General features: G+C 48.3%; 2 protein-coding genes across 4 annotated transcripts in view; one reads left to right on the top strand and one right to left on the bottom strand.

Moving 5' to 3' along the window:
* Window positions 1–3,012, bottom strand: part of prkn (parkin RBR E3 ubiquitin protein ligase) — a 4,831-nt gene extending 1,819 nt beyond the window's left edge. Inside the window, exons 1-5 of the mRNA XM_031878825.1 lie at window positions 2,656–3,012; window positions 1,722–1,885; window positions 1,337–1,610; window positions 717–832; window positions 123–206 (exon numbers count right to left, since the gene is read on the bottom strand). Of these exons, the coding sequence (XP_031734685.1) occupies window positions 123–206; window positions 717–832; window positions 1,337–1,610; window positions 1,722–1,885; window positions 2,656–2,662 (645 nt within the window). The 5' untranslated portion in view covers window positions 2,663–3,012. The remainder of the gene's footprint in view (window positions 1–122; window positions 207–716; window positions 833–1,336; window positions 1,611–1,721; window positions 1,886–2,655) is intronic.
* A 6,233-nt stretch (window positions 3,013–9,245) lies between these two features.
* LOC116400786 (potassium voltage-gated channel subfamily G member 3-like) overlaps window positions 9,246–11,666 on the top strand; it is a 4,552-nt gene continuing 2,131 nt past the window's right edge. The window contains exons 1-3 of one of the 3 annotated variants that reach the window (XM_031878826.1): window positions 9,247–9,646; window positions 10,052–10,087; window positions 10,284–11,387. In XM_031878826.1, the coding sequence (XP_031734686.1) occupies window positions 10,813–11,387 (575 nt within the window). In that variant the 5' untranslated portion in view covers window positions 9,247–9,646; window positions 10,052–10,087; window positions 10,284–10,812. Of the gene's footprint in view, window positions 10,088–10,283; window positions 11,388–11,666 lie in introns of all 3 variants that reach the window. The other 2 variants (XM_031878828.1, XM_031878829.1) reach the window with 2 other exon arrangements.

Here is an 11,666-nt window from a genome sequence, read left to right as displayed (position 1 = left end):
ACACACACACACACACACACACACACACACACACACACACACACACAGAGACAGACACAGAGTGAAGACACTACATCTCCCAGAATGCTGCTGGATGAAACTGAACTCTGACGGCCCCTTACCGCTTCGTTGCCGTGACAACCGTCTGATTGACACAAGCCATGGACACGACCTTGAAGTAGGACGTCGTCCCAACAGGAGGGACCCTGAGAGAGAGGACACCTTCATCATCATCACCATCATCACCACACATTAACACACCTGTACTCCGGAGTGTGTTTATATAAACAAAAACACGTAATACTGTATATGTATTTGTTGAATGGAACTTATATATATATATATATATAGATATATATATTAGTGCTGGACAACGATTACAATGTTTAATCACGATTAATCTCATTGTTATGGCAAAGTTCAATAATGAATTCTAAAGTAGTGTATTGCGCACTTTTATTTTAAAGTACTGCTATATGAACAAAAGGTCAATAACATTTGATTTAAACACTTTAAACACATCAGGTTCTTGTTAGCAGCAGTATTCCCTTTACACAGCAGCAGTTATAACACAGTTATAATGATTCTGATCATAGATATTCAGCCGGTGTTCACAACTTTATCTTCATGTGTGTAAGAGATGCAATTTAAATATACACCTTGAAAACTGCAAATCGTTGCCCAGCACTAATATATTTATATATAAAATGACTCACCCTGCTGAGTGTCAGTGTTGTTTGTCGACAGCTGCTGCAACAGACTCTCAGCTTTCCTGGTTGGATCGACCTGCAGCTCTTACAGTACACAAAGAAAGTACTGCAGGTACGCACACCTGTACACACAAGTACACACAGTCAGAGTACTACTACTGATTTATAAAGGGACTCGGACAGGAGTAATTACTGGAGTACTGACATACTACTGGAGTACTAAAATACTACTGGACGACTGACATACTACTGGACGACTGACATACTACTGGAGTACTAAAATACTACTGGAGTACTAAAATACTACTGGAGTACTGACATACAACTGGAGTACTGACATACGAATAGAGTACTGACATAATAATAGAGTAATGTTATACTATTGGAGTACTGACATACTACTGGAGTACTGACATACTGCAGGAGTACTGACATACTACTGGAGTACTGTCATACTACTGGAGTACTGACATACTGCAGGAGTACTGAAATACTAGAGAATTTACATACTGCAGGACTCCTGAAATACTACTGCAATACTGACATACTGTAGAGTTACTAAAATACTACTGGAGTACTGACATACGTACTGCAGGAGTACAGACACTGTGGCCACCTTAACTGACCTTTCAAACTTGCAGCCTGCACCTCCTCTCTTGCCTCCTCTGCTCTTCCTCCTGCTCCTTCCCCTCCTCCCCCATCACTCCCCTCCAGGATCACCGCCAGCCCGGAGGAGGTGGAAGGGAGGCGTGAGGATGTGAGGTCCAGCCTGGCCAGACTCTCTGGCTCGTCCTCCCCTCCTCGAACCAGGCGCTCCTGCAGGAGGAGAAGCTGGGCGGAGGAGGAACCTGATGGAGGGAGGACGACATGGACGGTACTCTGCTCCGGGAGGTCACAACCCTGAGAGGAGAAGGAGAGGAGGAGAGATTGAACAAGATAATATGACAATGTAACAAAGAGGAGGTGAGGACTCCTCTTCCTTTGTCTCCTCTCTCAGTGGCTCCTCCTCACCTGTAGTGTGAAGCTGCTCCTCAGCTCCCTCCCAGCAAACAGCACCCTGAGGAGCTCCGAACGGACTCCCTGCTGAGTCCCCACCAGCTCCTTCAGCTCGGCCACACTCGCCTCCTCCTGGAGCTCCACGGGCACACTGGGGCCCAGGTTATACCGGATATACACTGGAGACATAACAGTGGTACTTTTACAGCAATGGAGACATAACAGTGGTACTTTTACTGCACTGGAGACATAACAGTGGTACTTTTACTGCACTGGAGACATAACAGTGGTACTTTTACTGCACTGGAGACATAACAGTAGTACTTTTACTGCACTGGAGACATTACAGTGGTACTTTTACTACAACAGTAGAACTCAGTAGAACTCACTAGACTACAGTATACCTCAGTAGAACTCACTAGACATCAGTAGAAGTCAGTAGAACTCACTAGACCACAGTAGAACTCACTAGACCAGAGTAGACCTCGGTAGARCTCACTAGACCACAGTAGACCTCGGTAGAACTCACTAGACCACAGTAGAACTCACTAGACCAGAGTAGACCTCGGTAGAACTCACTAGACCACAGTAGAAGTCAGTAGACCACAGTAGAAGTCAGTAGACCACACTAGACCTCAGTAGACCACACTAGACCTCAGTAGAACTCACTAGAATTCAGTAGACCACACTAGAATTCAGTAGACCACACTAGACCTCAGTAGAACTCACTAGACCACAGTAGAAGTCAGTAGACCTCAGTAGAACTCACTAGACCACACTAGAACTCAGTAGACCTCAGTAGAACTCAGTAGAACTCACTAGACCACACTAGAACTCAGTAGACCTCAGTAGACCACACTAGACCTCAGTAGAACTCACTAGACCTCACTAGAACTCACTAGACCACACTAGACCACAGTAGAACTCAGTAGAACCGAACAGAGCTCACCTATCATCAGTCACTTCGTCCTTCAGTCGCCATTGGTGTTGTGATTCTGCGAGCCACGGTGCACTCTGGGTATTGTAGTCCTACTGCGTGCACATTAACGTTACAAACCAGTAAAGAAACTACAGCGCGGTTGCGCGGAAATCACGTCAGAGATCGGCATCGGAAGTGGATTATATTTCTGAATTTTAATAAACTTGTTTTTCGTTTTTCTTTGCGTTTCTCTTATAACATTGTGTCCCCGGATCGACGGACCCGGATAGAGCGTAGTCCGGACAGCAGCGTCCCGCAGCGGACTCACGGTACAGGTCCGACGGTGAGACTCAGCACGGTCAGAGAACCGGGGATAGCACCGGAGACATGACGGACACGTTGCACACTCACACACATCACACACTCACACACACTCACACGCATCACACACTCACACACTCATGTGTATATATCTATATAAACATCGAACAAAAAGTTCGGAAATTAGTGTTTGGTAGATTATTTCTCTGTTGTAACGATGCTTCTTGGCAATAAATGTTATACCGTTGGAAAGCCTGTTTATTTACCTTTCAAACGGTGCCCCATTTGTAAGGAACATGCATTGGATGAGTATGTATGTATGTATGTATATAGGTATATGTATATGTATATATGTATATGTATATAGCAGAAGGGTCTTCTCTTCCCCACCTCTGAGGGGATAAGACCCCTAAGGGTCTACTACTGGGGAATCGCCTTTTCTTTCTTGTTAAATGAGTATGAGCTAGTCTCTAACCTGGAGAATCCCACTCTTTACTGTGGAATCTCTCCTGCTCTGCTCTTTTTATCCTGATCTAAGGCTGGTACCTCATTACCGAACACCAACCTGAGACCCCTCCCCCTTCCTCCTGCAGGTGGTGAAGGTGGAGACAGGTGAGACAGGTGAGTCGGTCCTGACGCCGTCTCAGATCGCTGAGCTTTACTTCCTGCGTTCCCGGGTTGGAGAGCTGGAGAGAGAAAAGGCGGAGCTTACGGCTGAGAAACAGAGACTGAAGAACACACTGGTCAACGGTGAGTCTGGTCCACCTGTTTACTGGGGACCAATCAGAGCCCACTCAGGTTCAGACTGAGTTATTGAACATCTGGTTTGATGATATTTGATAGAAATCCCTGGACTCCTGTCCACCATGTGGCAGACGTTGGGCCAGGTCAACGGTCATCACTCCATCTCCACGGCAACAGGCAGGAGTGACAGTTACACCGGATACTCCCATCAGCACCACACGGCGACCAATCAGGACGGAGACTTCAGCCCCCGGGTCTCCGTCCAGCAGCTCCAGGAGGAGCTAAGTGGGGACATGTCGGAGTCCTGGGGCCCGCTGGGCTCGGAGGACGAGGAGGTGCCGGACCTGGTCCTGGGAACCTGCATGGGAGAAGAGGCACCGCTCTGCAGCCAGACCGACATGGAGGAGCTGAGGAGGAGCTGCTCTGAGAGCCAGTGTACCGCTAACGTACAGGTGAGACCACCTTGAACCTTGTTTTACATTTGTCTCCTAACGCCTCGTTAACCACTCGTTGCCTCATCGACCTGTTCCAGGTGAGCCAGGTGGAGGTGTATCCGGGCTCCGGTGTTCTCTGTGACATTCGCTCTTGGCAGGCAGCCAATCAGGCGCATTCTCCGACGGCGATGGCGCGGACGTTGCTGCTGGGTGTGTTTGATATGAACACCCTGATGAACAGTAACCTGCGAGGGGGGCGGAGCCGCCGGCCGGCCTCCCACTCACAGAGCAGCGCTCTGGACCCGCACAAGATCTTCTCAAACTCATCTTCAAACATCTTCAAACTTCAAACTCATCTTCAAACTTGACCAGCTGGGGCTCAACACCTCGCTGTGTAACTGGCTGCTGGACTTCCTCAGTGAGAGGCCACAAGCAGTACGTGTCGGCAACAACACCTCGAGCAGCATCACACTGAGCACAGGGGACCCTCAAGGCTGTGTGCTCAGTCCACTGCTCTTCACCTTGCTGACACGACTGCACCACAACCTACAGCACCAATCACATGGTCAAGTTTGCAGACGACACAACTCTGGTAGGTCTCATCACCAAGGATGATGAGACCCACTATAGGAAGGAGGTCAGCCTTCTGACCACGTGGTGCAGAGACAACAACCTCCTTCGGAATAACAGCAAGACCAAGGAGATTATTGTCCGGAGAGGCCACACTCAACACCCACCACTGAAGATCAATGGTGCTGATATAGAGAGAGTGAGCAGCACCAAATTCCTGGGGGTGGACATCAGTGAAGACCTCTCGTGGACAGCCAACACAACATCACCGGCAAAGAAAGCTCAGAGGCGCCTCTACTTTCTCCGCAAACTGAAGAAGGCAAGAACACCACCACCCATCATGTGCACCTTTTACCGAGGCACCATTGAGAGCATCCTGACAAACTGTATCACTGTGTGGGGCGGAAGCTGCACTGACTACAACAGGAAAGCCCTGCAGCGCATAGTGAACACAGCTGGAAGGATCATTGGTGCCTCACTCCCCTCACTCCCCTCCCTGCAGGACATATACGACACTCGCCTCACCCGCAAAGTGACCATGATTGTGCGCGACTCCAGCCACCCCTCACACAGTCTCTTCAGCCTCCTGCCCTCTGGGAGAAGATACCGGAGCCTCCGTGCTCGCACCACCAGACTCTCAAACAGCTTCGTCCACCAGGCTGTTAGGAAGCTGAACTCTCTCCCTCCTCTCTTTTAAGACTCCCCATGTCCAACTGCTGCTAAATCCCCATGTCCAACTGCTGCTAAATACAGATTGATAGTTTTTTTGTTCTTTTTCTCTTATTATATATATATATATATTGTCTAAATGTTTTTTTAATCTATTGCACTGTATTCACTTTATGTTTATATGTTTATATGTTGGACTAGAGAGAAACGTCTTTTCAACTCCCCTGTATGTCCAGTACATTGTGGAATTGACAATAAAGCAAACTTTGAACTTTGAAACTTTGAAGATCAACGCCATCTTCAGTAGGTCCTCAATGTGGCCCACAATGTTTGAGTCTGTCCTTCCTCTCTCACCATCTTCCTCTCTGTTTCTCAGACACCATCTTGGCTCGGTTTTCTCATACCTCATCCGTGACTCTACAGAGTTTTACTAAGTTCATCACCTGGGTTGAGTTTTCATGTTGATTCTGTAAATATCAGTCAGCTAATAAAGTTTGGATGTGAATCCTCTTTGTTTGCTCCTTCTTCTCACAGCTTCACACCTCCTCCAGAAATGGAAATCAGCTTATTCCTCTTTGTAAACAAGGTGTGTGCGTGTGTGATTGTTGTGCGTAATGTATCAGCAGTAAAAGTACACAAGTATTATAAGCTTCATGTAGTTAAAGTATCAGTAGTAGTTTCCCGTCCTTGGCGGAGGCTTTCTGGATGAACGTTATCGTTCCTTCTTATCTCAAGGACCTCTTGGCCCCACTGGAGCTTCCCTTGGACCTCTGTACTATTTCCTCAGATTACTCCTCTCGCTCTCACTCCCGTCCAACTCATTAATCCTTCAGGACTCTCTCTCATCCGGCTCTGGACTCCGGGGCAGATGAGAGCTTCATGGATTATTGGGGCATTTAGCCAAGAGACTCCGTCTGGACGCTGGAGGCCAACTCACTGGACGGACTGCTGCTGATATGTAAGGCCACACATTCAGCTCATCAGTGGTGGAACCCACAGGGAGAACCTGATGTTCCACCACACCCCCCCATGACGATAGACCTCCCTGGAAAGGCTCCAGAGTTCGTCTTCAAGATAAGATAATCCTTTATTAGTCCCGCAGTGGGGACATTTCAGGGTTACAGCAGCAAAGTGGACAGTGCACACAAGGTACATAGTAAAAAACAATGTATCAAAACAAGTATTATAAATAAGTAGTAAACAGTAAAGAATATTAACTAAGTAAAAATCCACAATAACTACAACTAAAAATATTATATATACAGACAGAATAATCGTATTGTATGGTGTATTTATATTGCACAGATGTTTAGTGCTAGTGTTGTGTGGTCTACTGGGAGCACAGCTGGTTGTGCAGCCTGACAGCAGTGGGAAGGAAGGACCTGCAGTACCTCTCCTTCACACACCACATATATACATATATACACATACATACATACATACATACACATATACATATATATATATATATATGTATATGAAGGAAGGACCTGCGGTACCTCTCCTTCACACACTGGGGGTGAATCAGCCGGTGGCTGAAGGAGCTGCACAGAGCTGCCAGGGTGTCCTGCATGGGGTTGGAGGTGTTGTTTATCAGGGATGATAGTTTAGCCATCATCCTCCTGTCTCCCACCACCTCCACCGTATCCAGTGGACACCCAGCACACTGCTGGCCTTCTTGATGAGTTTGTTTAGTCTCTTTCTTATCGGCTGTCGAGATGCTGCTGCCCCAGCAGACCACTCTACAAAAGATGGCTGATGCCACCACAGAGTTGAAGAAGTCCTCAGGAGTGCTCCCTGCACCCCAAAAGACTGGATCTGACCGGCCACGGGGCCGCAGAAGGCTCCGGACACAGGTGCTCCAGAGGACGGGCAGAAGGGCTCCGGATACAGGTGCTCAGGTGGACGGCCGGACTTGCTCCTGACACAGGTGCTCAGGCGGACCGGACTCAGGGCTCCGGGGAACAGGATGCTGTCCCATAAAACACGGTATTAGGCAGATCAATACTCAATGTACTCGTGACGACCATGTAGGAAACGTTGGACCTGTCCGAGGCAAAAGTCTGAGGCTGGGGTCAAATATCTGTCGGTGGATTCCCGGACCGGCGGGATGAGGACTGGAGAGGATAGTGCAGGTGCTGGAACCGGTGGAGACTTGACTGTCCGAGCTAGTTCCTGCACAATGTAGCTAATCTAGGAAACCTTATGGGGCGACCGTGGCTCACTGGGTTAAGAGGGTTGTCTGGTAATCGCAAGGTCAATGGTTCGATCCTCGACTGAGCAATACACTGAACCCCAGGCTCCCCGGGCGCCTGTCATTGGCAGCCCACTGCTCCCTGTATACAGGGATGGGTCAAATACAGAGACAAATTTCCCCCTTAAAGGGATCAATATATTATAATGAATTTTAAAAAATAAATAAAAACCTCAGATTGTCACAGCTCTGTCACTTCTATCTAGCTTTTTCCACCTTTCACTCACCTAATTAGTTCATTCAGTGCACCTGCCAGTCACACTCACCTCATCAGCTCATCACTCTCACCTGCTCACTCTGCCTCTTCACTATTTAAACCCCTGCCTCAGACACACTCATTGCCAGATCGTTCTTTGCTTTCATGCTCAACTTTCCCGCACTCACCCATGGACTGATTCCCTGTTGCCGACCCTGCCTGTCCCGGACTACCTCGCCTTGCCTCTGCCCTGGTAACTTACTCAGCCCTTCTGTCCTTGACCCCGAGAAACCTGTCGTTGATTCTTCCAGAGAATATTCTGCTTGTCGTGCGTTGCAAATAAAGAACTCAAATCATACCAGTCCTGGTCTTGTCGTACTGCTCCTGGGTCCTAACTACACCTGTAACAGGCCACCAACACTGCCGAGGTTCGCCAAGACCTGGCGAATCAGAACCAGGTTCTCACCACGTTGAAAGACCAGGTACGGCAGCCACAGCTCCGACCAACGTGGCTGCTTCGCCGCAACTTGCTCCGGTTCAGTCGGGAATGGGTCCAGCAGCATCTACGGCGGTCTCGGAGCCCCGGGTGGGGGAGCCCGAACATTACGCCGGGGATCCTGAGGGTTGCAACACATTCCTGATGAACTGCTCCATCCTGTTTGCGTTGCAGCCCCGCACTTTCGCGTCTGAAGACGCCAGGGTAGCGTTTACCATCAACCACCTGACGGGGAGAGCTCGCCTGTGGGGAACGGCGGAGTGGGATCGTTGTACTCCTGCCTGTGCTTCCTTCCAGTCCTTCTCCGCTGAGCTACGCAAGGTTTTCGGGCAGTTTCCGGAGGACCGGACATCACCGGAGGGCTTATGAGGCTCCAGCAGGGCCACCGATCTGTCACGGACTACGCCATTGAATTCCGGACCCAGGCTCGATTAAGCTCATGGGGGATGGACGCCCACTGTGGCGCATATCTGCTCGGGTTAGCGGATTACATCAAAGATGAACTCATCTTGATCGAGCTACCCACGTCCCTGGACGGACTTATCGAGACTACCTCCAGAGGGGATCGCCGCATCCAGGTCAGACGGCTGGCAAGGCGCCGGGGACAGCCAAGTCGGGGGCAACCGTCTTGCTTTCCTTGTGCTACGGCTCTGGATTACACGCCGACGCAGCCACTTCCTCAGGCGAGCGAACCCATGCAAGTGGGACGTACTGGGCTATCCACGGAGGAACGGGAGCGACGCAGACGGGGAAAGCTCTGCATGTACTGTGGTCAGGCGGGTCATTATGCTTACAATTGCGGAGGGAGGTACGGGTAAGCCGAGCAGATTCCCGATCCTCCGCCTGTCAACGACCACTTTTCCACGCCCAACTACTATAAACCGGGGGCTCCCATACTATTTCCACCTTCCTGGATTCTGGAGCAGACGCGTCCATTATGGACAAGGACCTTGTTACCCAGTTGGGAATCGACCGGAGACCTCTTCCACAGGCTGTTCCAGCCAGCACCCTGGACGGTCATCTTCTGGCAACGGTGACTAACCAAACCGTCCCGGTACACATGCTGTTATCCGGCAACCACCACGAGACAAATCAGATTCCACATCCTGCAAACCCCTCCCATCCCCCTCATTCTGGGATACCCCTGGCTGCGTCGACATAATCCACACGTCGACTGGACTACGGGAGCTTTTCGGGGTTGCTGTAACGACCTGCTGCAAGACACCAGGTCGCACTCGCACTCTTTAATCCCTATCGACTCCGGAAAGATTGGCCATGCGGGAGTAGGTTGACTCTTCTCTGGCGGCTGGAATTATTGACATCACTCTCAAAAACAGGTATTTACTCTGTTTAATCTATCACAAGACGCTAATGTTTTTAGCTAGTTGGACTTGAGAAGTGGCTGCTTGGTGTTTGTTCAGCTGTATTATACTCATCATTGACATTGATGTATTGTTTGATAGTAGATGTTCCCACACACAATGCCTGCCAATGTCTACAGACTCCTCCTCATCAATGTCTCTGAACAGTTAGAAATATCCTCCAACAAGAAATATTCCATCAACATTAATAAGCTCCAGTTGACGGAATCATCCAGCAGGGGGAGCCACCTCCTCACTTCAACCACGACATGTTATTAATAAAATAATAACAAGTTATTCATGTCTGCTTTTGATGTTCAATGAGAGGAGGAGGAGGAGGGATTTATTCTGACTTCAACACAGATATCGTCTTATTTAAAGGAGAGAAGAAGAGCTTCATGTTCAACACGGACACTGGTGAGTTTTTAAAATGAGATTTTAAATCAACAGTACATTTTCGAAACACGTTTGTTTTAGCACAGGACAATATTTCTAATGGTTACCTAGAAAATATATAATAATGGAGATGGAATGATATCATTTGGTGATTAAAACATGTAACACTCATGATGTTGTCGGTTACTGACAAAATGTTTATTTTATTCAAGCACAGATGAGAACAATTTATTTTTAAGAAGATGAAAGCGGGAAACTGATTTAATGGAACGGCTTCTGTTGGAGACAGAAGATGGATTCTGGAAGCAGATTTGAAGAAAAATGACAAGTCTGGAAACCGCGACGTTTTTAATTGAAAATTTAGTTTCTTTAAAAGGCAAGACGGAAATTAATTCACCATGCTTTATCAAAGAACAGATGCAGGTCTCCAGAACCAAAGAAGTGGAACAGTGAAGATCCTTCCTACAAGTGCACAGGACGCACTGTATATAAAAATATCAGACAAGATGAAGTTAATAAACAGTCTGTGATTCTAAACCAACAGAAGATGAAGTTAATAAACGGTCTGTGATTCTAAACCAACAGAAGATGAAGTTAATAAACGGTCTGTGATTCTAAACCAACAGAAGATGAAGTTAAACGGTCTGTGATTCTAAACCAACAGAAGATGAAGTTAAWMGGTCTGTGATTCTAAACCAACAGAAGATGAAGTTAATAAACGGTCTGTGATTCTAAACCAACAGAAGATGAAGTTTGGAAGCCGACTCTGCACCCTGAACGTCGGAGGTCGCAGGTTTTCCTTCCCGGTGGATCTGATGAAGCACCTCCCTCTCAGGAGACTCAGCCAGCTGCATCGCTGCATGTCAGAGAGCGAGCTGCTAGAGCTCTGTGACGACTATGACCGCGATAGGAACGAGTTTTTCTTCGACCGGCACTCGGAGGCGTTCAGCTTCATTATGCTGTATGTGCAGCACGGGAAGCTGCGCTTTGTGCCGCACATGTGCGAGCTGTCCTTCTATAACGAGATGTTATACTGGGGTCTGGAGAGCTCCGACCTGCAGCCGTGCTGCCAGCGACGCCTCGATGACCGCATGTCCGACTGCTTCGTCCACTTTTTCCCGGAGGAGAGACCACGGAGCCCCGAGGAGCTCCGGAGCCGCTGGCTGGAGAGGATAAGGAGGACGTTCGAGGAGCCCACGTCCTCACTAGTGGCTCAAATCCTCGCCTCTGTTTCAATGCTGTTTGTGGTCATCTCCATGGTGATGCTGTGTGCAAGCACCTTACCGGACTGGAAAACCGCTGAGACCCTGGACCAGCATAGGTAGGACATGTCAGAGACCACCTGAGGACATAGACCTTATACCAGTATATATTCGGGGGGTGCATCTCTCTATTCTCAAGACGACTCAATCCCACGATATGATACGAAAAAAATTATACGATACGAAACGATATACCAGCCCTAACTATAAACCTGAACCAGCCCTAACTATAAACATGAACCTGAATCAGCCCTAACTATGAACCTGAACCAGCTCTCTAGTAGGGTAATATACTATAGGCTCCTTAAGATATGATGGTGCTCTCTAGTAGGTTAATA

The sequence above is a fragment of the Anarrhichthys ocellatus genome, unplaced genomic scaffold (assembly GCF_004355925.1).
Source record: "Anarrhichthys ocellatus isolate YVR2014 unplaced genomic scaffold, GSC_Weel_1.0 scaffold205, whole genome shotgun sequence".
In the NCBI taxonomy this organism is placed as follows: domain Eukaryota; kingdom Metazoa; phylum Chordata; class Actinopteri; order Perciformes; family Anarhichadidae; genus Anarrhichthys; species Anarrhichthys ocellatus.
Note: the sequence above shows the minus strand (reverse complement) of the source record. Positions and strands in the feature narration are given on the sequence as shown.